Raw genomic sequence first — 26878 nt, 5'->3', positions numbered from 1 at the left:
AGCACACAGCCTGAAGCAGGGCTTGAACCCACGAACCGTGAGATCATGACCAAGCCAAAGTCAGACGCTCGATCGACTGAGCCACCCAGGTGCCCCAAAAATAAAACCTTAAAAAAAAATTACTGATGTCCCAAGTAAACAAATTGGGCCTAACATGCAGGAGCCTGGCTTGGCTGAGGGCAAAGATAGCAGACAGTGAGTGTGGTGTGATGGAGGGAACACTAGAATTACGAAATAAAGGTTCGAGTGCCACTGAGGCATTTTTAGCTGGGTGAACAAGTTACTTCACCTTTCCTGTCCTCAATTCCCTCTTTACAAAACAAGGCTATGTATTAGATCAGGGCTAAAGTTCCTCTTTAGCTCTAAGACTCAGTGATTCCATGGAAGGATGAAAGCCAAGAGGATGGCTGGTAGGATCAAAGTGGACATAAAGATATGAGGTCGGGACTGGGGGGGACTAAGAATGTGACCGTGAAGGGAAAACTATGGGTTAATCAGATAAAGGATTAAGTCAAACAAGTCACACATTACCCATAAGGCTGTAGACTGGGAAGATGAGCTGGGCGGAATGCCTAGGAAAAGACTAGTTCAGGAAAATTCTAAAGGGCCAGGCCCAGAGGATGGTTTATCTTTGGACATGCAATGCCAGCCAGAAAAACCTTGTTCTGGGCACCAGGGAGTGGAAAGGAGGCATCTGGTGAGCTGAGAGAGAGCACAGAACTCCCAAATCAAACTAAAAGCTAGATTCTGTGGGTATAGTGTATAGCGACACCCTACTCACAGCAGAAGCTAAGAGCTCAGACTGCGAGGATAGGATGGGTCTGAATCATGGTTCCATGACTTAGTAGCCTTAGGACCTCGGGCAAGTGACATAATGTCACTGGCCCTTGGTGTCTCCATCCTTAAAACGGGCATACAACCAGAACTTCCCTCACAGGGATAATGTAAAGATTAAATGAAGCAATATATGGAAAGCCCTTACAGCGGGGCCTGGCATCTGGTAAGTACTAAATAAGTGTCAGCTTATTTATTTTCTGCTGCAGAGTGGGATGCTGACGTGAGTCACTATGGAGTCCCTCCATTCTTCTCATCAAGAAGAATTCTCATCAAGAGAATATATCATCTCATCAAGAGAATTCTCATCAAGAGAATTCAGGAGCAGGGTTTCCTACCCAAGGCTGAAACCTAGAAAAAGAACCCCACCTCTGCTGCCTCTTATTCCCTGGGTGGAGTCAAGAGGAGAAACTACCAGAGGTCAGGTATTCACCATTGCTCCCAGTGCCCTCGGTCATTCCCAAGGCGCCACTGCAAGGAGTGTCAGAAGATCCAGGGGCCTTTGACAGGCCAGCCCTTAGGAAACAATATGCTTGAGGGCTTTCCTTTAGGGAGCTGAATCTGCCAGGCCATGTTCCCTCTACATTTACTTCAAAGGTACTGCTAAGTAATTCTAACTAAAAGGCAGTGGTTCATTGGTACCATGATATCAGGAAGGATAATTTATTTTTTTTTTTCCTTTTCTAGCCCTCTTACAGGCCCAGCAGTTCCTATTTCTTGTACCTAATTCTCCTCCATAGGTTTCTATTTATCCCTTATATTATTATGTATTCTTCAGTTTCCTTCCAAATGCTATGCAAAATGCTATTAGTTGTACATGCCCACAGCTTCCCAGAATGATCACACACAAGAATATATGGTGCATCAATATCCACACTGGTAAGTAAAAGCAGCACTTTAATAGTCAACAACATTAAAGAGCTAAAAACCACACCCTTCCAATGCTCTCTCTTTACAACTGAGCTCCAAGAATTCAGTTTCCACCTGCAAGGCAAAATACTCATTTGGAGTGAACCCAATAGTTAGGCTTATTGACAAGACACGAAGGTTTCTTGAATTATTAAGACTCTGATTTAGAGAATGAGCAATAGTGGTCCATCAACTGTCACTTCCTAACTCAATAGCCTAAGGAAATTTCCCTTACAGGACAGGGAGAAACAGAGTAACTGCCATCAATTTGGTCCTAAAAACTGCTGACTTGATCTCTGTGTGCCAAAGGGCAGAAGATGCCTTTAGGGAGGTAGTGAGAGGAAGACAGGAAAGGAGGCTGATGCGTTGATGCGTGTGAGGAAGCAGCATCAGGCTGGCCTGACAAGTTTCTCTGGGTCTTTCCCCCATGTGTTCTGGACCTTTCTGACAGAGAAGTTGGAAACATCACTTTTTTTTTTTTTTTTTTTTTTAAGCTTTGTTGATGACATTTCAAAAATACAAGGAAGTTATATCTGGAATTAAAAACTCTATACATATGAGCTAACTAAAAAAAAAAAAAAAAAAAACAAAACCAAAAAAACCTCACAAGGCTTTTTGCTTTACAATGTTCCCTTCCTCTGATTTTAGCATAATTTTGAAAATCTTTCCATAATTTCCTCAAGTGTACAAAAATAGCTTTCAAAGGAGACTCAATACAAGGGATTTTTATGACTGATTAGATCTTGGCTTAAAGAGTGACATTATAGAGGTGCCGGGTGGTTCAGTTGGTTAAGCACCTGACTCTTGATTTGGGCTCAGGTCCTGATCTCATGGTTGAGGGATAAAGCCCCATGTCAGGCTTTGCACTGGGCTTGGAGCCTGCTTAAGATTTTCTCTCTCTATCCGTCCCCAGCTTGAGCTCCCTTCCCCGCTCTCTCTCATACTCTCAAAAAAAAAAAAAAAAAAAAAAAAGTTAAAAAAGAGAAAAGAGTAACATTATAAAGTGTAGCTTCCACTAGGAAATTTTTTCTGAACACAACACTGAGGAGAAAGCATGCTTCCTAAACAGTTTAGATTCCAGTTATGTTGGAATCTAAAGGTTTCAGAACAGTTACACAAAAACTCCCATAATACACTTGTGAAATTAATTTCCATATTCCTTTATCTGGGCAAATAAGATGAATACCACCAAAATAATAAAATCCAGGGCACCTGGGTGGCTCAGCTGGTTAAGCACCTGACTCTTGACTTTGGCTCAGGTCATAATCTCACAGTTCATGAGTTTGAGCCCCACATCAGGCTCCGCACTCACAGCGTAGAGCCTGCTTGGGATTCTTTCTCTCCCCCTCTCTCTACATCTCCTCAGCTCAAGGTCTCTCTCAAAATAAATAAACTTTAAAAAATAAAATAAAATAAAATGCCCTCTGTTCTTTCTCAAAAAGCAAATTTCAGGGGCACCTGGGTGGCTCAGTCAGTTAAACGTCCAACTTCAGCTCAGGTCATGATCTCGAGGTTCATGGATTCAAGTCCTGCATTGGGCTCTGTGCTGACAGCTCGGAGCCTGGAGCCTGCTTCAGATTCTGTGTCTCCCTCTCTCTCTGCCCCTCCCCCACTCGTACTCTGTCTCTCAAAAATAAACATTAAAAAAAAAAGGTAAATTTCAAGTCTTATCACACGTTACATTCTTCGCAAAAGGAAACTCCTCAATTGGTATGTCAGACCAGAAATTCCTGTGCTCCCACTGATACACTGTTACTAAATTTAAATGTTTCTTAAATTCAACTTACTGGCAAAACTGCCCACTTAGGAGCACTAAGCATACTGTGAGGCAGAGGAAACACTATACTGAAAGAGTAAGACAAAGTGGGACAAAAACCCAGCCCAACAGGCTAAGGACTATTCGAGGATCTGGTTAAAAGCAAGCTGGACTCAGATGTTTTCAATAAATCAATAGCTATTTATTAAAATATCTATTATGGATAGGGATCACAGGAGAGAAAAGGGTAGAATAAGATACATTGAAATGTTCCTTATAAACAAAAATACTCATCCCCACCATGTGTGCTTTGGAATCAGGGGGTTTGAATTTGGTTCCCCCAGGAGTGTTTGTCTGGCAAATTTCTTAATCTCTCTGAGCCTCAGTTCCTCAATCTGCAAGACAGGGACAACAAAACAAAAACAAAAAAACAAAACCCAAAAAAACCCCTATCAAATAGAGTTTTAGCAGGGACTGAATTAAATAAGACAAAATTGAGGGGTGTCTGGGTGGCTCAGGTCAGCTGAGTGTCCGACTTCAGTGCAGGTCATGATCTCACAGTTTGTGAGTTCGAGCCCCGCATTGGGCTCTGTGCTGACAGTTCAGCAGCTGGAGCCTGCTTTGGATTCTCTGTCTTTCTGTGTCTGTCTGTCTGTCTGTCTCTCTCTCTCTCCCCCTCCCCCGCTCAAGCTCATTCTCTTTCAAAAATAAAAACAAAAAAAATTTTTTTAAAGACAAAAGTGGGAAAGTGTCTCTCATTAGATGTCAGTACATGTTATTTCCTTTCCCACCATACACTGTCAAGAACACCGTGTAAGTAGTAAAATGCAGGATTCTACCTGGAAAGGGTCTGTCTTCATCACCCCCATGCAGAGGAACTCCCTTATTTTCTGGCATATACTTCTTGGTAATGGGCAAGGACATCAGCCGAATGTGATGGATGAGTGAGCGCCAGGTGTGAGCTCCAGAAAGCACCGGTTCAGGTGGTAATGGGCTGAAAGGTTGAATCACAAAGTAGGCAGTGAGCAAGATTAATCCCAGGGTTACAAGGACCTATAAGGAAAGACAGGAAAAGGATTAATAATTGTCCCAGCAAACAAAATACTTTAATGCCAAGAAAAAAAAGAAAAAAAAAACAAACCAAAAACCCCAGCCTCTTCCATTATTTTCACTGTGCCTTAGGAACTAATCCATTTTCATAAACAAGTCATTTATGTTCATTTTTTTAACCTTTTATGGTTTCATTTTTTAAATTTATTTTATTTATATTTTATTTTTTTTAAATATAATTTATTGCCAAATTGGCTACATTCACTCCTGAATGAAATACATTTAAAGTTTGAGAACTATGAGAACTGCAAGGCTCACCAACCTTCTTCTTCCTTTTGTTTTTTTCTTTTTTAAGTAGGCTCTATGCCCAGAGTGGGACCTGAACTCACGACCCGGAGATCAAGAGTTGCATGCTCCACCAACTGAGCCACTCAGCACCAGGCTTCTATGGGGCTATGTCCTCCATTAAAAAGTATACACAAATACAGTTTAATTATAAATATATAGCTTTCATCATGGATATTTAACAAAATGGGTCAAATTTCCTAGTAACTCATGGTAACAAGAGCAAAGGCCAACTTATTCATAGGAAAACTAAGGTTAGATGGTAGAAGCAGTCAACAGTAAAATTTGGGGAGAAAGTTGAAGAGTTTGTGCTCTGTTTAAGGAATCTCCAAGTCAAAACACGTTTTTACCTTATACACGGCTATAAGGAGAGGATACTGGGGTGGTCCCCTCTGAGGTTCATTCTTTTCCAGCAGCTGTCTGATAAATTTTTCAATTGCCTTCTCTGACATGCCACATTGATGGCCTGTTTGTCTCACCAAATCAACAGTCTCTGAAAGTTTGTCATAAATGCTGAGCTCATTGGCAGCAAGATCCATGTCTTCCAGTACAAAATCCCTGAGAGAAAGAAAGTAAATGTAAAAAGAAAGATGGTTTCTTTAAAATACCTTGTTCCTCAAAGTTACTTCCTTTATTTTTTTTTTTAATTTTTTAATGTTTTATTTATTTTTGAGAGAGAGAGAGAAAGAGCAAGCAAGCAAGCAGGTGAGGGGCAGAGAGAGAGGGAGACACAGAATCCGAAGCAGGCTCCAGACTCTGAGCCGTCAGCACAGAGCCCAACTCGGGGCTCGAACTCACAAACTGTGAGATCGTGACCTGAGCTGAAGTCAGACACTTAACCAAAGCTGAGCCACTCAGGCACCCCTCAAAGTTACTTCACTTAGAACAGAGCTTCATGGGGAAGGACCAGCTTCCTGTTTTCCCCAATCCACTGCAAGCCAATGCTTTTGTAGAATATAACGAACGTCTAGATTAGGTCAAGTTAGTACTACATAGTTTTTAAGTGTTCCTTAATTGTGGGCTAGTAACACAGTTTACTGGTTCACAGACACTTTGAGGAGCGCTAGTCTACAGCACAATAAATCCCTAATGGGACTCTGAAACACTAGTGCCAACCGAAAGGATTATTGAAACCAATCACAGGAGGTCTGCTACTGGTAATTTACTTAAAAAGAAATGCAATATGGAGTGTTGTTGATCCATTATTTCTTTGCATTTGTATTAGATACACCTTTTAGCAACACAGGAGGAACTAAGCACTGCAAGATTTACTATGGGGAACGTACTGACACGTTTTGCTACTGGCAGAGCAAGAATTTCAGGCAACACAAAAACCACGGCACTGGGACTGCTCAGACCTTGCAGGCTAGAGTCCTCATACTTTTCTGCAAATACAGTTTTAGACAATAAAGAGCATTTTACTTGTATTTCATGTACTTGAAAGACCTAAGATCTTTAACTAATTTCAAAATTCAATTTGTTCTCATAGTTACTTTAAAGCCAAACTGTTTCACAGCCGCCACAGAAGAAAAGGTAGAAACTAAAGTGGCAGAGTAGAATACTCTCTTGTAACATGCAATCAAATCGTTCTTTTTAAAAAATGCTTGTGTTGTAAGACAACATCTTCTGTCACTTACCAAAGGAAAAACAGTGCTTGGGATTTATGCTCTTTTATTGGTCTCTTTTTCCCTTACATGTAGAAGTCGTCTTAGTTCATATATGTCACGCCCAAAGTGCTTCTAACCCCAGAAAGCACTGACGTGGAACAACTCTATTTTTTCAGTAAGGAGATGCTGCCACCTGTAGAGCCAAGGACAATGGTCTTGCAGCTCCTGCAGCTGCGTGGAGAAAAGCAAGCACCTCAGCCCATCTCCCCTTCCAGCAGCACCTCCTGATACTGACGGTTTGGTCCTTGGTAGGACTATTAACCCTTTAGTTCACTAGCTCTTACGTGTGCCTCCACACTGGAGTCACCAGAATTTTTAATGAATGCTCATACCAGGGCCTCAACCCAAACCAATGAAATAAAACAGTATTGGATTTCCAATGGTGAATTAACAGGCAGGTAATCTAGACTGAGGAATTGGTTGGGGAGGGGCAGGAACCCCCACACGCTAAAAGGCTAAATCCCTTCCCCAAACTCTTTGCTCTTGCTCAGACTGTGTTTTTCCTAGGCCACATAGGCTTTCATTTCAAGGTTCAGATAAAAGGATGGTGTAAACTCTATTTAAAAATGTGTATTTTCAACAAATGGTGCTGGGACAACTAGATATCCACATGCAAAAGAATGAAGTAGGACCCTTCCTTCTACCATACACAAAAATTAACTCAACATGTATCAAACACGTAAGAGCTAAAACTATAAACTCTTGGAAGAAAACACAGGGGAAAAAGTCTTCATGACCCTCCATTAGGCAATGGCTTCTGAGATACGGCGCCAAAAGCAAGAGCAGAAAAAGAAAAAATAAATTGGACATTAAAAATTAACAATTTTTGTGCTACAAATGGTAACTTTTAGGAAAGTGAAATGACAACCCAAAGAATGGGGGAAAATATACGCAAACTCTATTTCTGATAAGAGTTCTAGTCTCACGTCGGGCTACGCACTGACAGTGCAGAGCCTGCTTGGGATTCTGTCTCTCCCTCTCTCTCTACCCCTCCCGTGCTCGCTCTCTCTTGCACTCTCAAAATAAATAAATAAACTTAAAAAAAAAGTCAGATAATAAGTTGGGAGATATTGAGCATCTGGAACTCCCATACACTGCTGGTGGGAATATAAAATGGTGCAGCTGCTTTGGAAAACAGCTGGACAGTTTCTCAAAAACTTTCTGTACAAAAATTTGTGCATGGATATCCAAGCATTATTCATAATAGCTCAAAAATAAAGCGATCCAAATGTCCATGAACTACTAAATGGATGGATAAAATGTAGTATATCCATACAATAGAATATGATTGAATAAAAAGGAATAAAGTATGGATACCAACAACATAGGTGAACCTTGAAAACCTTAAGCTAAGTGGGAGACAGTCAAAAAAGATGACATGTTGTAAGACTGTATTAATAGAATGCAAAAAGTTAATAATAGAGGCAATCTATAGACAGGAAGTAGATTAATTAGTGGTTATGCAGACACAGAGTGGAGAAGAATGGGAACTGACTGTCGGTAGATCCAAGGGTTTCTTTCTGGAGTGGCAGAAATGTTCAAAACTTAAATTGCGGTGATAGTTGCACAACTTTGTGAACGTACTAAAAAACCCCGAATTGTACATTTCAAACAGGTGGATTTTATGGCATATAAATTAAATTTCAGTAAAGATGTTTTTAAAACGTGTACTTATAGGACCTATAGCTCAGGGGTTAGAGCACTGGTCTTGTAAAATGTATATTTATAGAATTTGAACTTACCCCTGCTATGGCATTTATTAAACTATACTCTTATGATTTTGGCTAAGTCACTTGGTCTATTTCCTCACCTAAAAAAATAAAGGGACTGAACTAAGAGGTTTTCGAAGTCCCCTCTAGCTCTAAAATTTTAAGGGTATTGGAAGGCTTTGGGAAGTAGAAAAACTTCAATTCATTGGGAACTAAAGACTTCTGTCCAATTACATTCCTAAATGACCACTTCCAGTTGCGCCATCCTAAATGCAGGCACCGTGCTAAGCACACAAGAAACGTGATCTTAGTAAATCATCACAGCAATCCCAAAAGGTAGGTGTGATTTTTTTTATTAAGTTTTTAATTTTAATTCCAGTATAGTTAACATACAGTATTCTATTAATTTCAGGTATACAATATAGTGATTCAACAATTCTGTACATTACCCAGTGCTCATCATGGTAAGTGGACTCTTAATCCCCTTTACCTATTTCACCCATTCCCCCCACTTCCACCAACCTCCCCTTGGGCAACCACCAGTTTGTTCTCTATAGTTAAGAGTCTTTTTTTTTGGTTTGTCTCTTTGCTTTTTGTTTTGCCAAAAGGTAGATGTGATTAACCCCATTTCACAGATGTTGAAAGTAAGGCTCAGAAAGGTTCCATAACTTGCCAGGATGTGGAGTCAAGTGTGCCTGACTTCCAAGTTGATGCTTTTAACCTTTATGCACGCTGCCTCCCTTACCAAGTATTTTCCTATTCTGAGCTGGCAGTCTGGAAACCACAACACCATGCCCCTCGATTATCACAAATGACTGGCTGAGAACTGGACAAGTGATCAACTACAACGATTCCTGGAAAAAGAATAAAGCGATAACTTATTACAATATTTTTCACATCTTGATTTTGTGACTAGTGATTCCAGAGATAGCGTTTTTTCCTGTCGAAATTAACAAAGATATTCCAAGCAAGCAAGCAAGGATAATGTTTGTTCAAAAAAACTACAATAAATTACCCAACGACATCCAGTCAAAATCCACTAAAACTCATTAAAGGACTAGAAAAGAGAGCAGGGAGAATTCTGGAAAGGATTCCAGTAAAAAAATTCTGAAAAGTGTTGGAAGGTGGGGTACGTGTAGGTAATCCCTCAGGCAGAAGAGATCATATTGGTGGGCCTTTAGGAGAACCGTGAAGGGAACAGAAGTACAAGTGAGGTTCAAAAGAGAATCAACTATCACCATTTCTGATGACTACTTCACAACCTTTGTAAATCTCTGCCTACTTTCAGGACACATAAAAACCTCACTAAACCCCCAGTTTTTATCGCAAAAACAACAGTTTTTGGTTTTGGTTTTCTTTTTCTTTCTTTTCTTTTTTTTTTTTTTTTTGGTAATTCAAGTATACAATGGTATTATGATACTGACTATATTTTTGCAAGCTGTACATCCTTTCTCCTTGAGATTTTGACATATTTCCCAAGTTACTGGAAGGGTCTTTACCAATAACTTCATAAAGTTTCTAAGAGCACGTGGGGATCTTCATAATAAGCCCTCTTTCTGGCTTTCGTTAGACAAGTGGTCCTCAACTGGGGGCAATTCTGGACAGGGACATTTGGAAAGTCTGGAGACATTTTGATGGTCACATTTGAGGGGTACTGGCATCTAGTAGATATGATGTCAATTAAGCACACACAAAAAATCTTGTCCCTTTGGGTTGGGATTTCATACCAGCAAAGCAGCTCCCTTGCTGAGATTTGAAAGCCTTCAACACAAGGATTTGTATTAAAAACAAAAAACAAAACAAAACCAAACACCACACACACACAAAACAAAAAAAACCTCAAACACAAAGTCATGGCTTAGCATCAAGTATGAGGGCACTGACTGAAATCAGCTGAGCAAAGGCAATTCCTTTACCTCCAGAAAGAAAGAAGATCCAACTCTAGCAGGAATGAGCTTTGCCACAGAGGGAAGTTCCAAAGAGTGAGCTTGACTCTTAACCTGCAAGGGCACAGGCAGGGTCACTAGCAGAATTATAAAAATCAAGGTATCATGCACCACCCTAGACATCCTGAATTGCCAGAATCTCTGGGAGTGGGATCCTGGTGCAGAAGTATTCAAACTCTTCCCTGTTGAGAAGAGGCACACTCCCAAATGGGAGACACTGCTCTAGAACAGCAGTTCAACTAGGGGTGATTCTGCTCCCCAGGGGACATTTGGCAATGTCTGAGGCATTTTTGATTGTCAAAACTGGAGGGGCACTACTGGCATCCAGTGGGTGAAGACTAAACATCCCACAACAAAGAACTGTCCCGTTCAAAATGTTAAGAGTGCTGAGGTTAAGAAATTCTGCTTTCAAGGGAGGCCAGGGTGGAGGTTGGGGGGGGGGGGTGGAGATAAGCCAGGAGGCTGTTCACTTCTGAAGGAGCATCTCAGGAATAGAAGGAAGCCACTGACAGCTCTGATGAGATGTTCTCCACAATTCCTTCTGTGCCTCAGTCTAGGAAAAAAACAGGACAGAGGCATAACCGATAGAATGACTCTAAAAGAACTTACAATAAAAGTTTGTTTACTGCAGAAAACAGGTTAAGAGGTCCAACTAAATGCGAACCTCTCCTTTGTCCTGTTTAATACAGAACTTCCTTATGGTTATAAATATGTCCTCAACACTGATTTGACAGTGAACACCTGGAGGTGCTCAGCTTTCCAAACAGCTGTGCCAGCTAGGCAAGTCTAAGATGCAAAATAGATGCATCTAGCTACACAAAAAGGGGTGGGCGCCTCGGGGGCTCAGAAGGTCGACTCTTGAATTTGGCTCAGGTCATGATCCCAGGGTCATGGGACTGAGCCCCCAGGTGCGGTCCGTGCTGAGCATGGAGCCTGCTAAAGATTTTCTCTCTCTCTCCCTCTGCCCCTCTCCCCTGCTTGCATGTTCTCTCTCTAGAATAAATAAACTTTATTTCTACCTGCTCATATCCTCATCTTTTCCAGTTTCTACCATTAAAAAAAAAAAAAAATCCTTTCTCTCTAGAATTCCAGTGCTCGTGTTCTCCCTCCAGAGCCAAGTTCCTTAAAAAAAGAAAAGAAAAAAAAAAAAAAAAGGCATCACTTCACCTTCGTGTTTCTAAGGTCTCCATGTCTTTATTAACCACTCAAATCACATTTCTGCCCCCCTCACACCACTAATACAGCTCTCAGGTCACCAATGGCTCTCTACATGCCAAGTCAAAAGGACGTTTTCTCAATTACTACCCTAACTGACCTCTCCACAGAAGTTCCTGTTGCCAGCCATTTCCTCCCTCAAGTGCTCTCAAACCTTAGCATAATTCTCTTTTCTCAGAGACCATACCCCTGAATGCTGGTATTCATCACGGTTGTCCTTGATCTTCTCATTCCCTCCCTGGCTTTAACTACCAGCTATTAGTGATTTCGAAATCTCTTCTCCAGTCTAAAACCCTCCAGAACTCCAGACCCATCCATCTATCTGTATACCACACACTCTGGCAGAAATTTCCTTCTGTTCCCTATATGTAATGTGCCCATAAGTGCCTTATTATTCCTGCCCCCCCCACCCCCGCAACCCATTTCTCCTACTATATTGTTTTGTAATTAATGGAAACACCAGTTCTCCATATTTAAAACCCCTCCTTTTTCATCACCACTAATGGACCAATCACTAAATCCTCGATTCTACTCCCTGTATAGTTCCCACATTCACCATCTCCTTTTTAGCTCTACATTAATGGTAGTCAAGGCTCTCAACATCTGTCCCGTGGACCATCACAAAGATAAATTTAATCTCTATACTGCCAGTTCTCCTTCTCCTCTCTGATCCATCCTCAACTCGCCCCACAAATTATTTTTCTGAAACAAATCAGCTAATGTTACTTGTCTATTTAAAGCGACTTCCTTGGATCCCCATGTCCTGCTGTGGAACAATTTAGCAAGGTGGTTAAGAAGGCAAGTGGACTTGGAAAAAGCTAAATACAAACACCTGATCTTCCACTACTGTGTAGTCATGAGACAGTACTTAATCTAAGCCTCTGAGTTTTCATCATTTTATAAAATGGGGGTAATTGTTTCTTTCCAACACTGATGTGAAGGGATTACGAGATGATGAATGTAAAACATTTGTCCCAAATTTAAGACTTGGTACTTTTAATAAGACGAAGTTCAAATTACTTAGCTTCCCATTATGACCTGGTCACTGCCTACCTGTTCAGTCTCATTTCCTATTCCTTCCTCACGTTCTTCACTGACATCCCATTTTACATCTTTTTGCTTTTGTACAAATAATTGTCTCTGCCTACCATGGGGAAAAGCCCCCATGCTTTTCCAATCAGTGAACTCCTTATTCCAGCCTTGATGTTTGTCCTTTGAACCCTAAACACAACTCTGATCACTTTGTATTGTATTTATTTCCATGTCTCCTCACACTAAATTGTTCCTTGTGTTAAAAAGAAAACCACAGGCCCAAAATGGTGTCACTTAGGTTAGGGTCCCAAGTCAGCAAACCAAGACTTAACATCTAAGCTAACTGCAGTTTCAAATCCCTTGGAAATTACCCAGCCAACATGGAATTTCCTGGTCAGTGCTAGAACATTTACTGATAAACCCCATTCCCCCTTAGAATGACTTTGCCTAAAAAACTGGCAATGCCTAAAAAAAAATCAGTTCCTTTACTTCACTCTCTACCTTGAAAAACCTTTCCTTTCCTGTAGCCCTTTAGGAGCTCCTCTCTACTTGTCAGATGGGATGCTGCCTGATTCATGATTTAATTACAGCAATTAGATGTTCAAAATTTACTCGTTTGGGGCGCCTGGGTGGCGCAGTCGGTTAAGCGTCCGACTTCAGCCAGGTCACGATCTCGCGGTCCGTGAGTTCGAGCCCCGCGTGGGGCTCTGGGCTGATGGCTCGGAGCCTGGAGCCTGTTTCCGATTCTGTGTCTCCCTCTCTCTCTCTGCCCCTCCCCCGTTCATGCTCTGTCTCTCTCTGTCCCAAAAATAAATAAACGTTGAAAAAAAAATTTTAAATTTACTCGTTTGAATTTTTTGTTATTTAACCCTTGAAAGCAGAGATAAGTGGAGAAAATATCAGAAGAAACTAACAACAGACATGGAAATTCACCTCAGAGTCATGGAACCTGATAAGTACCTTCTGAACAGATTTATACAAAGGAACTGGTCATTCTGTTCTCAAACTAATTTAACTAATGGTTGGTTTACTTTACCATTTATTCTTCTTATTTTTAAAAATACATCAACCTAAGGAGGGTTTAGGTGAGTAGATTAGGAACCTCTCATTTAGACAATCTCTGTGGTGTTGCTAGGTAGCTTGTTAGAGGAACAGGGATTAAAACTGGATCTTGAAAATTGTTTTGGTTCAAAGCAGAAAGAGCCTAACATGGACACTCTCTGGTATGCAAGTTGGACTAAGTGAACTTTAGTCAAACTTCAACGTAGCAAAGTTGAATTTAGGTTAAAGGATGTTGTTCCTTAGAGAGAAATTGTGATAAACCCTGAACACACCATTTCATTAAGGGAGAAATGCCCATAGAGGATTCCACCATGGAAACAACCAAATGAGCAATCTGAAAAAGTCAGAATAGTTAAGCATCCGGGAGTAGTTTCTATTATCAAGCGATGACTAAATACTTTAAATATACTCGCAAATACCAAGGCTATACGAGCTCTTAAATAGGAAAACCTGTGACCAGCAAGGTTGGTGGTCTTAGGAACACTAGGCAGGAGATTTTTGTAGCAAATGGTGACTACAAACACCCCATTATCGGGTCAATAAATCAAGTCATATAACTCTGAAATCCTACATGCTATGTTTATCGCATACAAGTCCACACTTTATTAGAAAAAGATGTTTCGAAGGGGGGCGGGGAATCAACTCAACATACTAAAAAATTAGGAATTTTGTCAAAAGGGCAGTGAAATCTAGACTTCGCTAGCACCGATGGTGTTCTGGACACTGCTGTGACACCTGCGAAACAAGCTCCAACAGGGCCGACCTCGCTTTGCTCGGCCCCGCGGAGCCAAGGAAAAGACGTCTTATGGGAGTCGACCCTGGGGGAGCTGCCGGCGGTGCTGTCAACCTGCGAAACCCCAGAGGCTCAGAAAAGAGGTTTGCGCAAGGGCAAGAGAAAAAGGGCCGCGCGAGGGTGTCACGGACGGGAGCGGCGGTGAGGCTGTCACAGGGCGGCCTCCCCCCTCCCGGCCTCGGGCCCCAGTCACTCACAAGCGGGGCCCGCGCCCCCTCGGGCTCCTCCCGCCTCGGGGACTTCAGCCTCCGGGCGAGGAGGGTAAGCCACCAACCTCCTACTTCCGGGCGCGCAACCCGGAAGCAACTCCCATGCCACAGGCGAGGCCGCGCGTGCTAGGGTGGCTCCTTCCTCACGCCTCGCGCTTGCGTCAGAAACAGAACCCGCGACTTGGCCGCGCGCACGCGCGCGCGCGAAGTTCCGCGAGATCTGGAGAGTGCGGGTTCTTGCTCCCCCTGGCGTCAGGTTCCTCCTGCTCCTCCCTTTCAGTCCTTACCAGGGTCTGTCCTCTTCCGCGCTCGCGCGGATTTAGCAGCTGAACTGATTCATCCAACGGCCTTTGATTGCCCCCCCCTACTCCGTGCCAGGCAGCGTGTTAGGCATTAAGGAGTGGGAAGGACGGGTAATGGAGGGCAGGCCCTTACCTGTGGGAGCTTACTTTTAATGAGAGAAAGACAACAAACACTTGGTTTCCAACTTTCCGGGCTAGCGGAGCAAGGACAGCAGGTGCAGAGCATGCGTTCTCCTCTTCAACCTCTGTCCCAGGGTAACCCCTGGCTTTATAAGGCATTTGCATTACAGGTTCTGCGCCCCCTGGTGGGGAGTGACGCCATGACAGTTCCAGCAGGAACCTTGTAGGGTCAAAGTTCTCCTCCACAGGTAGGAGGCGTCTCCCCAAAGATGTGAGGCAGCTTCCATTAGAGACCGCCTCCTGCATGGCTCAAGACCCTACTTAGAAAAAACTGTATCCTCGGTGACTCCTCAACCCCCGTCTCCTCCATTATGACCGTGTACTGGTGGTTTAATAAACCACTTTTTGCTTGGTACCTCCCTTCTGTCGTTATTCGAGCGCGGATCCTCCTATAAATCTTTCCAGGGGAATCCAAGAACCGAGACTTCCACTGACACCATGCAAGCTTCCCCCAGTAACATCTTTTGGTGCCGCGACTCTGATCGCCCAAGGTAAGACAGTCCTCACCCCGCTGAGGCTAGAGGATCCCTATCTGATTTACTTTCTCGGAGGTCAGCTCTCACTCACTCTGCAATTTGGCCACTACTGTTACTGTCTATAGTTCTTCCTCTCCTAAACCACTTCTGCCATCACTCTCACAAAGTCTGTGCCCCTCAAACCCTGAGGACATGCTGTATATATGTGAAAGCCTCTCCATCTGCTGGGCCGGTCCATTTTCATACTCATTCAATCTCCTGGATGATTCATCTAACCAGTAGTTCTCCCTCTGTGTTGTTGCCTCAAATCACACCTTCTTACGTGTTTCCCTCCCCTTCCCTTTCCGGAAAGATGGTCTCAATCAGCCTCTGATACTTAAATCCAAGGTGGGTACATGATAATCACAGTCTCCAGCGGGAGTTTATTTCTAAGAGGGTAAGGGCAAATCTTTGTGTCTATTCCAACTCCTCGAGTTAATACTTTGGAGAGGAAATCTACTCCTGAAAACATTGTTGCACTATAAGCTAACTAATTTGGATGTAAATTAAAAACAAACAACAACAAAAAAAAAAAACACAAAAAAACCTGAGAGGAGCCTGGGATGAAATCTGGAAATGGAACCACATAGATGTTGAAGGCTGGGGCATACATCCTGGCACTCAGGGACTCATTAGGGACTATAAAATACACCAGATCCCTCCCTTATGGGCACATCAATTTGGGGGAGGCAAGTAAAGAAAGGACAGGCTGCAATAATACTAATTTGGGCTGTGCGCCTCACCTGAGGGGACATCCTTGAAGGGTCGTTCTTCAAAGGAGGTAGAAAGGCCACCTCTCCTCTTGATACACAACATTCCAAGGGGACACTCTTGGAATACTGTGTCTACTTCTTCCCCTTCTCTTTGCTATTCCCTTAAATATGGGAAACCTGATGGCAGTTCCAGGGGTTCACCACTGGGATGCATCCTCACTAACTGGGATAAGTTTGACCCCCAACCTTTAAAGAGGAAAAGGCTCATCTTTTTCTGCAATACAGCATGGCCCCAATATAAACTAAGAGATGGGGCAACAGGGCCCTACAATTGGACACTGGATTATAACACCATCTTAAACTAGACCTATTGTGTATAGACCAGACAAAGTGGTCTCAGTTCCCTTAGGTCCAAGCCTTTATGTTAAACAAACCTCAGGCTTTTCAAAACCTGCAAAATTCAGCTGTCCACTTTAGATTTCCTCACAGGCCTAAGTCCTAAGTCCCCTCCCCCACCACCAGAGGAGGCTTCCCCAAGCCCCACCAAATCCTACCATAGCCCAAAACGATGATCCATTGCCCCATATCCAAGACCACCAACACTGTCAAGTCCTAACAAGCCCCTTCCAATTCTGTGTTTCCTCCAGGAAATAGCTGAGCCAACCAGAACCACCATGTGGGTCCAAACTCCCTTCTTTATGAGTGATCTCCACCAAATCCAGAAGGACTTGGGAGATTTTTCCTAGGACCTTGACGGTTATGTGTCAGGACTTCAGGGTTTTATACTAACTTTTGATTTGTCCTGGAAGGACATAGTGCTCATTCTCAAGGAGACTCTCTCCAAGGCAGACTGAGATAGAATTGGGGAGCCCACCATCTAATCTGGGGATAAACTTCATAGTTCCAGTGCAAGGTATCTGGCAGATAACATGGCAGTTCCAGTAACAGATCCTCATTGGAACTATGACACTGCACAAGGGCAATGGTCCCAAGACCATCTTATAATCTAACAAATGGAATGTCAAGATGGCAGTCAAAGCCAATTAATTATATAACAAGCTGGCTTTCATAAACCAGGAAAAGGAAGAAAACCCCACAACCTTTATGGAAAGACTAAGAGAGACTTCAGCTAAACATACTCTTGATCCCAGATGAGAGGCTGGTCTTACAGTTCTTAATGGTCGACTCATCACTCAGGCCACCCCAGATATTAGGAGGAAGCTCCAAAAATTATCCCTAGGGCCAGACATCCCAAGCTCTGAACTCCTTAAGGTGGTCAATTTTGTGTTCTATGGCCAGCACCAGGAGAAGGAAAAAAAAAGGGAAAAGGAAAAACGTAAGGATCTGAGACAGGCTCAACTCCTGGTGGCCTTGCAATGCCAGCCATCACCCCAGGGTCACCCCCTCAAAAGGGAGACACCAAAAGGAGCCTGCTACCATTGCAAAAAGGAGGGACACTGGAGAGATGTCTGTTCCTTAAGCTCCCTAATATGGCCTGTCCTAATGTCCTCAAACAGGACACTGAGAGACTGCCCCACTAACGGGACAACCAGGGGTTCAGCATCCCTTCAAGCTGTCACCACCATGTGAGGCAACCTATGGCACCAATGGGCTCCTCCACCCACTGTTTCCCTCATTGTGACAGAGCCCAGGGTGACCCCTTGACATGGCAGGTAGGACAATTTTCTCTTGGACATGGGAGCCACTTACTGTCTTAGCCTCCTTTATGGTAAGCTTTCCTTCAACTCCTGTCTGGTTATGGGAGTGAAGAGCCTACCAACAAAGCTAACCTAACGTTCATACATTCTTGGGACTCAGTCAGTGCCTTTGAGAGGCTCTATGGGAAAAACAGGTCCTACTAAAGCCAGACCACTCAAACCCAACATCCCTGGTCCAACCAGGAGATAAGGTCCTAATTAAAACCTGGATAGATTGAGCTCCTGGATCCCAACAAACGCCTTTATGGAAGGGACCCTATACTGTTCTTTTATCCACCCCTACAACCATCAAGGTCCCAGGAATCTCCAGCTAGATCCATCTCTCCCGAGCCAAGCCTGCTGTGACCTCTAACAAAGAGGACAACCCCTGATACCTCTGAGTATACCGGTGAGCCACTGGAAGACCTCAAACTGCTCTTCAAAAAGGGGCCATCTCAGATAAATCCTAAAATCCTCTATTCTGTTATGTCCAATACCTTAGTGTAGTCCTGCAGGGGGACTTCCAAGACTACACCCTTAAAGAAATCCATAGGTATGGTACCTCTTTGATCACAAGCCACTTCTGCCTCATGCTGCCCCGTAGCCCCCCTCACTTAATACTGCTCAACGCTATCTCAACAACACCAATTCTAATTCCCCTTGCTGGATATGTGTGGGACCCCACTTAGCCATTGTAACTCCCGCACCTGCTTCATTGTGGGCCACCACCAATAACCCCATTAGTTTCACCTATACCCGTCTCTGGATACCAACATGGACCTCCCAGCCCCACGTAAGTGCAAGAAACTTCCAAAGAAAAGTCATGGAACACAGCACAAAAATCCTAAATGCTCAGGGGCCCCTCCCAACACCTGCTATTTTGGGACTGTTATATACTCAACTTAAACTCTCTAATATGACCTTCCCAATCTGTGTTAGTACTAACCCAACATCTGGGACCCCAGTGGGTTTTATTCCCTTGTCTCCCTGCCTTTATAATTTCAGCCTAACTTCAGCAGGTGAGTCATTCTTTTGGGAAAGTGTTTCTGATTGCTACTTTAACACTGTTAAAGAGGAGCTTTTGATAAGGATCCCAGAACATATGTTCCAGGAGTTTTTCCAACAGGGGACAAGGCTGTTAATAAGGTGTATTGAAGAAGGAGGAGGTTATCTGGGCTGATGGGTGGCCCTGACAATATTGAGACATGGAGGACCAAGGACGGGGGGTGATGGTGACCTTTGGGGGAAGGTTAAGAGTGGGTCTTTTAAGGGGCACCTAGGTGGCCCAGTTGATTAAGCGTCTCACTTCTGCTCAAGTCATGATCTCATGGTTCCTGGGCTCAAGACCCACATCAGGCTCTGTGCTGACAGCTCAGAGCCTGGAGCCTGACTCGATTCTGTGTCTCCCTCTCTCTCTGCCCCTCCCCTGCTCACACTCTCTCTCTCAAAAACAAACTTAAAAAAAAATTAAAAGAGTGGGTCTTTTAACAGTGTTAAAGTAGCAACGCAACTCTACAACATCTAGTCATGACCTCTTTGCCCACCTTCATATTGGCTTTGGTCCTCTTTAGGGCCACTGCTGGCCCTAGGGGAGCCCCTTTTGAAAGTGCCTTTCTTTTCTTTTCTTTTCTTTTTTAAAAAAAATTTTTTTTAATGTTTATTTATTTTTGAGACAGAGAGAGACAGAGCATGAACGGGGGAGGGTCAGAGAGAGGGAGACACAGAATCTGAAACAGGCTCCAGGCTCTGAGCTGTCAGCACAGAGCCCGATGTGGGGCTCGAACTCACGGACCGTGAGATTGTGACCTGAGCCAAAGTCGGACGCTTAACCGACTGAGCCACCCAGGCGCCCCAAAGTGCCTTTATTTTCTATTCTAACCAAGGTTCACCTGTGTCCTCAGAAGGGACTCTATTTTTGGAACTCAAGCATATGTGACCCTTCCAGATGGATGGAAGGGCACTTGTTCTTTGGCCTGGTTAGTTCCAGATGTATCCCTCATAGGAGTTACTCAAAGAGTTTCCCTCTCTATGGTAACTGAAACACCCATATCCAAGCAGGAGGTCCTTACACTCCTCTTGCTAGGGGCCCTCCTAGGGAGCAGCCTTAGGACTGGCCACAGGGATCACGAGGACTGTCCTTCTCCACTCTCTCAAGAATTAGGCAAATCCATTCAAGAAACTATGTAAGTCTTGGCAACCTTAGGCCACCAACTCAACTCACTGGCAGGTAGGACAATTAATTTTCTTTTAGACACGGGAGCCACCTACTCTGTCTTAACCTCCTTTACAAGTAAGCTTTCCTTCAACTCCAGTCTGGTTATCCTGGTGGTCACTCTCAGGGGTAGTCCTCCAAAATCAAAGGGCATTAGGTAGCTCACTTTAGCCCAAAGGGGCACATTAGTCCAGGAAGAATGTTGCTTTTATGTCCATCAGTCAGGTTATTCAAGAAAGTATCAAAAGACTTCAAATGCAAGCCCATCGTCTCCTATCAGCAAGCACATCCACCATCTCCCTATCCTGGGGTCTTATGTCATGGATACTTCCCTTCATGGGGCCTTTCCTTTGCGTGATCCTTTTGCTTTTTGAACCATGTCTTCTTAATCTTATAACTAAGTTCATCTCCTCTTGTGGTAGACAAGACCAGCTTCACCTCTTACTGCAACAAGGATATCAGCCCCTTTCGAGAAAACATCAAGACTACTATAGCCCCTGGACTGGAGTGGTCAAACCTTCTGAGACCAGGACACAAGCCCTATTCCACCCTATAACCTCATACTACCTCCTCATGGCCCAGACAGATATCAAAGAGTGAAACTCTAATGAAAAACACTGCCCCTGTTCAGTAGGAAGCAGCTACAGAAACTTGACTTTGGCCCTCAACCTGAAAGATTTCAGAGCCCCAAGTCCTTGAAGGGGAAATAACAGTAGGCACTTGGTTAGCTATGAGCTGGAGGCAGGGAAGGCCATAAACAGGTTACGTTTAGAGACTTGAGGGCAAAAGGTTCCCAACTTTCCAGGGCTCTAAGACCCAGAGCAGCAGGTACAAGGCTTGCGCTTCTCTCTAACTCTTGTGCCCCAGAGTAACCCTAGACTTCATTACAATGCATTTGTATTAGTTTGCCATCCCCGTTGGGAAACGGACATGACAGTTTCCCGAGACAGTTTCGACAGGAACCTAGCAGGGTCAAAGTTCCCCCTACCGGTAGGAGTGAAAAAACAACTGTAGCCTCGGGGCAGTCGCCAACTCCAGGCCTGCCCACTCCATCCTGAAAGTGTACCGCCCTTTAAAAAACTGCTTTGTGCTTGCTACCTTCCTTCTCACGGTCTTTATGTCAGTGCGGATCCTCGTGTAAATCTTTTGTGGGGAATGCAAGAACCGAGACTTCCACTGACACAAGGCAAGCTTCCACGGGTAACAATAAAAGGTGTTTCGAAGGGGGGCCAGGAATCCACTCCATATACCAAAAAGTGAAGAATGTTGTCAAAAGAGCAGTGAAATCTAGACTTCGCTAGCACCGATGGTGTTCTGGGCACTGCCGTGACACCTGCGAAACAAGTTCCAACAGGGTCGACCTCGCTTTGCTCGGCCCCGCGGAGCCAAGGAAAAGACGTCTTATGGGAGTCGACCCTGGGGGAGCTGCCGGCGGTGCTGTCAATCTGCAAAACCCCAGAGGCTCAGAAAAGAGGTTTGCGCAAGGGCAAGAGGAAAAGGGCCGCGCGAGGGTGTCACGGACGGGAGCGGCGGTGAGGCTGTCACAGGGCGGCCTCCCCCCTCCCGGCCTCGGGCCCCAGTCACTCACATGCGGGGCCCGCGCCCCCTCGGGCTCCTCCCGCCTCGGGGACTTCAGCCTCCGGGCGAGGAGGGTAAGCCGCCAACTTCCTGCTTCCGGGCGCGCAACCCGGAAGCAACTCCCACGCCACAGGCAAGGCTACGCGTGCTAGGGTAGCTCCTTCCTCACGCCTCGCGCTTGCGTCAGAAACAGAACCCGCGACTTGGCCGCGCGCACGCGCGCGCGCGAAGTTCCGCGAGATCTGGAGAGTGCGGGTTCCTGCTCCCCCTGGCGTCAGGTTCTTTCTGCTCGGCCCACTTGAGTCTTTACCGGGGTCTGTCCTCTTCCGCGCTCGCGCGGATTCAGCAGCTGAGCTGATTCATCCAACAGCCTTTGATTGGGCCCCCCCTACTCCGTGCCAGGCAGCGTGTTAGGCATTAAGGAGTGGGAAGGATAGGTAACGGAGGGCAGGCCCTTACCTCTAAGAGCTCTTAGTCTAAAAGAAAGACAAGCAAACAAATCATACAAATAAACACACAGCCCACTCATAAATATTTATTGGAGCTTACTCTGTGCGAGACATTACCAACCCTTTATGGTTGTGAAACCAATTCAACAACCCTATCATATAAATAGTCCCTATAGGGGCCAAAAGGCAGGCCACCCAAAGACGGACACTTTGGCATGATGATTATTTTGAATTAAAAGCAACCAAGGGGCACCTGGCTGGTTCAGTTGATAAAGCTCACAACTCTTGATCTCAGGGTGGTGAGTACAAGCCCCACATTGGGCGTGAAGTCTACTTTAAAAAAATAAAAGCAATGGGGCGCCTGGGTGGCGCAGTCGGTTAAGCGTCCGACTTCAGCCAGGTCACGATCTCGCGGTCCGTGAGTTCGAGCCCCGCGTCGGGCTCTGGGCTGATGGCTCAGAGCCTGGAGCCTGTTTCCATGTCTGTGTCTCCCTCTCTCTCTGCCCCTCGCCCGTTCATGCTCTGTCTCTCTCTGTCCCAAAAATAAATAAACGTTGAAAAAAAAATTTTTTTTAAATAAAAGCAATAAAAACCCAGCAGATTTAGGAAAAGCTCTCTACCCACCCCCTCAACTGCCTGCCTATACCAGAAAGAGCTATTAATAGAGATCCCTCTTTACCTAAGAAATTTATAGGGCAATCTTTGTTTTCCAAACATCTCTCGCCTTACTACTAATAGAACAAGGCCTTCCTTTCCTTTGTATTCCCAAGTTCTGCCCCTCTCCTTAGCTCAGGATGTCTCATGTTGGCTATCTTTGGAATTTCGTGTGTGTGTGTGTGTGTGTGTGCGTGTGCATTCTCCACATGTATGAAACTAAATTTGATTTTCTCTTGTTATTCTGTCTCATGTCAGTTTGGTTCTTTGTCCAGCTGGAAGGACCTTGAAATGCAGAAGAAATTCTTTCTCCCTGAAAATTTATCCTCATGCCAACCAAACTGAGGTTTACGGAAAGGTTAACTTGCTCAAGATTACACAAAGAGTGGTGGGGTCACAATTAGAACCCAGGCTACTTATTTTGCCCAGTCCTTAGTGCCAAGATCCTAACTTTTCTGCTAGAGACCTGCCATCAAAATGTTACTGGGTTCATACTAATAAAGCTAACTACAAAGGTAGTGTGATACTGATGCAGGGATAGGCAAACCAATTGTGCAGAATAAAGAGACCAAAATGAGAACCACACATATATATACACTTGCTTTATGACAAAGAGGTACAACTGAGGACTGAGGAAAGGACAATGCTATCAATAAATAGTTCTGGCTCGGTTATATATACATATAGGAAAAAATGAAACTTAACTCCAACCTCACACCATACACCCAAATAAATTCTATGTGTATTATAGCTCTATATGAAAAAAAATTGAAACAAAACTTTAGAGTAGCTCTGTCCAATACCATTGCCATGCAAGTGACTAGTGAGTACTTAAATGTGGCTAGTCAGAATTTAGATGTTCTGTAAAAGATAAATTGATACAGTTTACCACACTAAAATTAGCAACCAGAGCACCTGAGTGGCTCACTTGGCTAAGCATCCGACTTTGGCTCATGTCATGATCTCTTGGCTTGTGAGTTCAAACCCCATGTCAGGCTCTCTGCTGTCAGCACGGAGCCCACTTCAGTTCCTATCTCCCTCTCTTTCTGCCCCTACCCAGCTCATGCTTTCTCTCTGTCTCAAAAATAAATAAAAACATCAAAAAAATTAAATTAGAAACCACCTCTCATCATCAAAAGACACAAGGTACTGGGGCCTGGGTGGCTCAGTCTGGTGAGTGTCCAACTTCAGCTCAAGTCATGATCTCGCGGCCCGTGAGTTTGAGCCCTGCATCGGGCTCTGTGCTGACAGCTCAGAGCCTGGAGCCTGCTTCAGATTCTGTCTCCGTCTCTTTCTGCCCCTCCCCCACTCATGCTCTGTCTCTCTCTGTCAAAAATAAATAAATATTAAAAAAAAAAAAAAAAGACACAAGGCAGGGCTTGATCTCACGACTGTGAGATCTTGACTTGAGCCAAAATCAACAGTCAGACTCTCAACTAACTGAGCCACCCAAGTGCCCTAGAAGAAACAATCTTTAAAAAAATTTTTTTTAATGTTTTTTAAATTTATTTTTGAGACAGAGAGAGACAGAGCATGAACGGGGGAGGGTCAGAGAGAGGGAGACACAGAATCTGAAACAGGCTCCAGGCTCTGAGCTGTCAGCACAGAGCCCGACGCGGGGCTCGAACTCACGGGCCGTGAGATCGTGACCTGAGCTGAAGTTGGCCGCTCAACCGACTGAGCCACCCAGGCGCCCCTAAACAATCTTTAAAGATCAGTTTGGCATAGCCAGAAAGAACTTGAATGCTAACACTTTGACCTGTGGGCAGTGGCGAGCCACTGAAGGTTTTTGAGTGGGGTTGTGATGGGATCAGAGTTCTGTTATGGCCATATAAATCCCGTGGGATGGACGAAGGCTAGATTGGAGGAGGAAAAATTAACTTTGGAAAGTTCAAGGGAAAAACAACTCTGATGGTCTAGGTAAAAGGAATGGAAGAACGAGAATCTGCTCAAGGAAGATTTCCCAGGTACAACAAATCAGATTGTAGAAAGGTTCAGGGGAGGAAGGCAGGAGAAAGGCTTGGGCTCCAGCCCACACTAAATCCTGTGGGCCCTGCAGCTTGTCGCCTCCTCCTGTTGGTCACTCAGAGCCCTCCACTCTAAACCTGGCTGGTGGGAGAAGAGATCATGAATGTGACAGTGCTTGGCAATCTGGAATGTGTGTGGGGATGTAGCTGAAGGAGGGTGAGGAATCAAAAGATGTGTGGTGACTAGGACAACAGTGACTGGGGCACAGGAGGAGGAACAGTTTGGGGGAGAGGATAGGGACGGAAATGATGGATAAACATACTCATTTCTTTAGTCTGGGCTTCTGTTGGCATTTAGAAAAACCCTCGAGAAGGTTTCCAGGTAGTAACACTCTGTGCCACAGAATTGCTTGTGGTGACTTAGCTCCGCCAGCCACTGGAGGTTCTCTCTGTTCAGGTTCCGGCCTGGACCAGGCCCTGTGGGAATGCTGAACTGAACCGAACTTGGACGTGGTCCCTAACGTGGGCTCTTATCAATCTACTTGGAGAGAAGAGAATGTGTACAAGCGGCTAGACAACAATGAAAGGTGGCAGAGGACTAAAGACCAAGAAGGGAGAAAGGGAGAGAACCTACTCGCAGACAGGAAGGGTAGAGAGGATTTCTGAAGAAGTTGGGACCCAGGCATAGGCGAGGTTTGGGAAGCATTGCAAGGAAAGGGAATGGCCTGAGCAAAGGCCCAGAAAGTGGAAATGTTGGTGGCACATTTAAGGCATGGATGAAATGGTAGGAAATCAGGCTGGGGAAGTCAGGGTGAAGGCCCTTCAAGCCCAGGCCAAGTGGTTTGGGACTTTATTTTATTTAGTTAGTTTTTATAAATTATTTTTTTAATGTTTATTTATTTATTTATTTATTTATTTATTTATTTATTATTTATATTGAGAGAGAATACAGGGAAGGGGCAGAGAGAGAGAGAGAGAGAGAGAGAGAGAGAATCCCAAGCAGGCTCTGTGCTGACAGCATAGACGGAGGGGCTTGATCCCATGAACCCTGAGATCATGACCTGAGCTTGAAATCAAGCTTAACCAACTCAGTCCCCAGGCGCCCTGGGGACTTTAACAGGCCAAGGGAAACCATTTCACATTTCTTGGCAAAGTGACATACGAGATATCTTGGGAGGAAAGCTTTGGCTGGTGTGTGTGCAGGATGCATTAGTGGGGAAAAGCCAAAAGGCAGGGAACCCCACAAGGGGGCTTCTAAAATAAGCCTGGTGTTAAAATAAGCCTGGTAATTTGGGAAAAAAGAATTGATAAGTCTTGATGATGTATCACTTACAGGGAGCAGAGAGAAAGAGGATGATCTTCAAGTTTCTAGCCCTCAAAATGATGTTTCTGTAAGAGTTTATAATTTTGGTTTTAATAAAGCACATTTATTAAGAAGACAAATTAAGCTTAACAGAATAGATGAAGTAAATACAAGACACTCAGAGTAATTTAAGGTGGACTATTAGTTATACTCAGAAATCTCTGTTAATTCCTCCCTGAAGTCACCCAATGTTCTCTTGGGGACAAAAGGCCAACAAATACAGAGTCTCTTGGGGAAGGATTTTGGAATGAGACAACAAGACACTGACTTATTCTTGTGTAAAACTCCAATGCATCCTCACTGTGCCCTAAGGCACCCAAAATAGATAGTAAGGAACTACATAAGATCCAGAGAAAGGTAACTCAAATAGCAATAGACAGAATGGACCAATGATAAAGACTTTTCTTTCTGTTCAGCTCAAGGGTCATAAAGAGGACATGAACACGAGACTGCAGAAAGTGTAAAATTTATTATACCTTACCTTAGCCCAGCATTCATCAGTGTAAAATGTAGTTCTCTGCCCATTATTAATTCAACAAAACCTGAACACCCTATTCTCAGTACTCTGCGAGAAAGGCACAGAAATGAAGGAGAGGCCCAGCCTGCTCACTGTCTGGTTGATCTCTACAACACCGTATACCCTTATTCCTACCTGACAATTAAGGGAACTAGGATTGAACTAACTGTACGTAGATACTCACAGCTGTGATACTGAACACGT

At 44.2% G+C, this 26878-nt stretch overlaps 1 protein-coding gene across 7 annotated transcripts in view; it reads right to left on the bottom strand.

The window, feature by feature from the left end:
• Positions 1–21881, bottom strand: part of CUNH6orf89 (chromosome unknown C6orf89 homolog) — a 41003-nt gene extending 19122 nt beyond the window's left edge. The window contains exons 1-4 of one of the 7 annotated variants that reach the window (XM_040473358.1): positions 21735–21881; positions 10187–10270; positions 5245–5452; positions 4339–4552 (exon numbers count right to left, since the gene is read on the bottom strand). In XM_040473358.1, the coding sequence (XP_040329292.1) occupies positions 4339–4552; positions 5245–5452; positions 10187–10270; positions 21735–21736 (508 nt within the window). In that variant the 5' untranslated portion in view covers positions 21737–21881. Of the gene's footprint in view, positions 1–4338; positions 4553–5244; positions 5453–6531; positions 6695–10186; positions 10271–14515; positions 14647–21734 lie in introns of those variants that run through there. The other 6 variants (XM_040473361.1, XM_040473359.1, XM_040473360.1 and 3 more) reach the window with 6 other exon arrangements.
• Positions 21882–26878: the final 4997 nt, after the last annotated feature.

This window comes from Herpailurus yagouaroundi, unplaced genomic scaffold (assembly GCF_014898765.1).
Source record: "Herpailurus yagouaroundi ecotype Mexico unplaced genomic scaffold, PumYag 139, whole genome shotgun sequence".
Taxonomy (NCBI): domain Eukaryota; kingdom Metazoa; phylum Chordata; class Mammalia; order Carnivora; family Felidae; genus Herpailurus; species Herpailurus yagouaroundi.
Note: the sequence above shows the minus strand (reverse complement) of the source record. Positions and strands in the feature narration are given on the sequence as shown.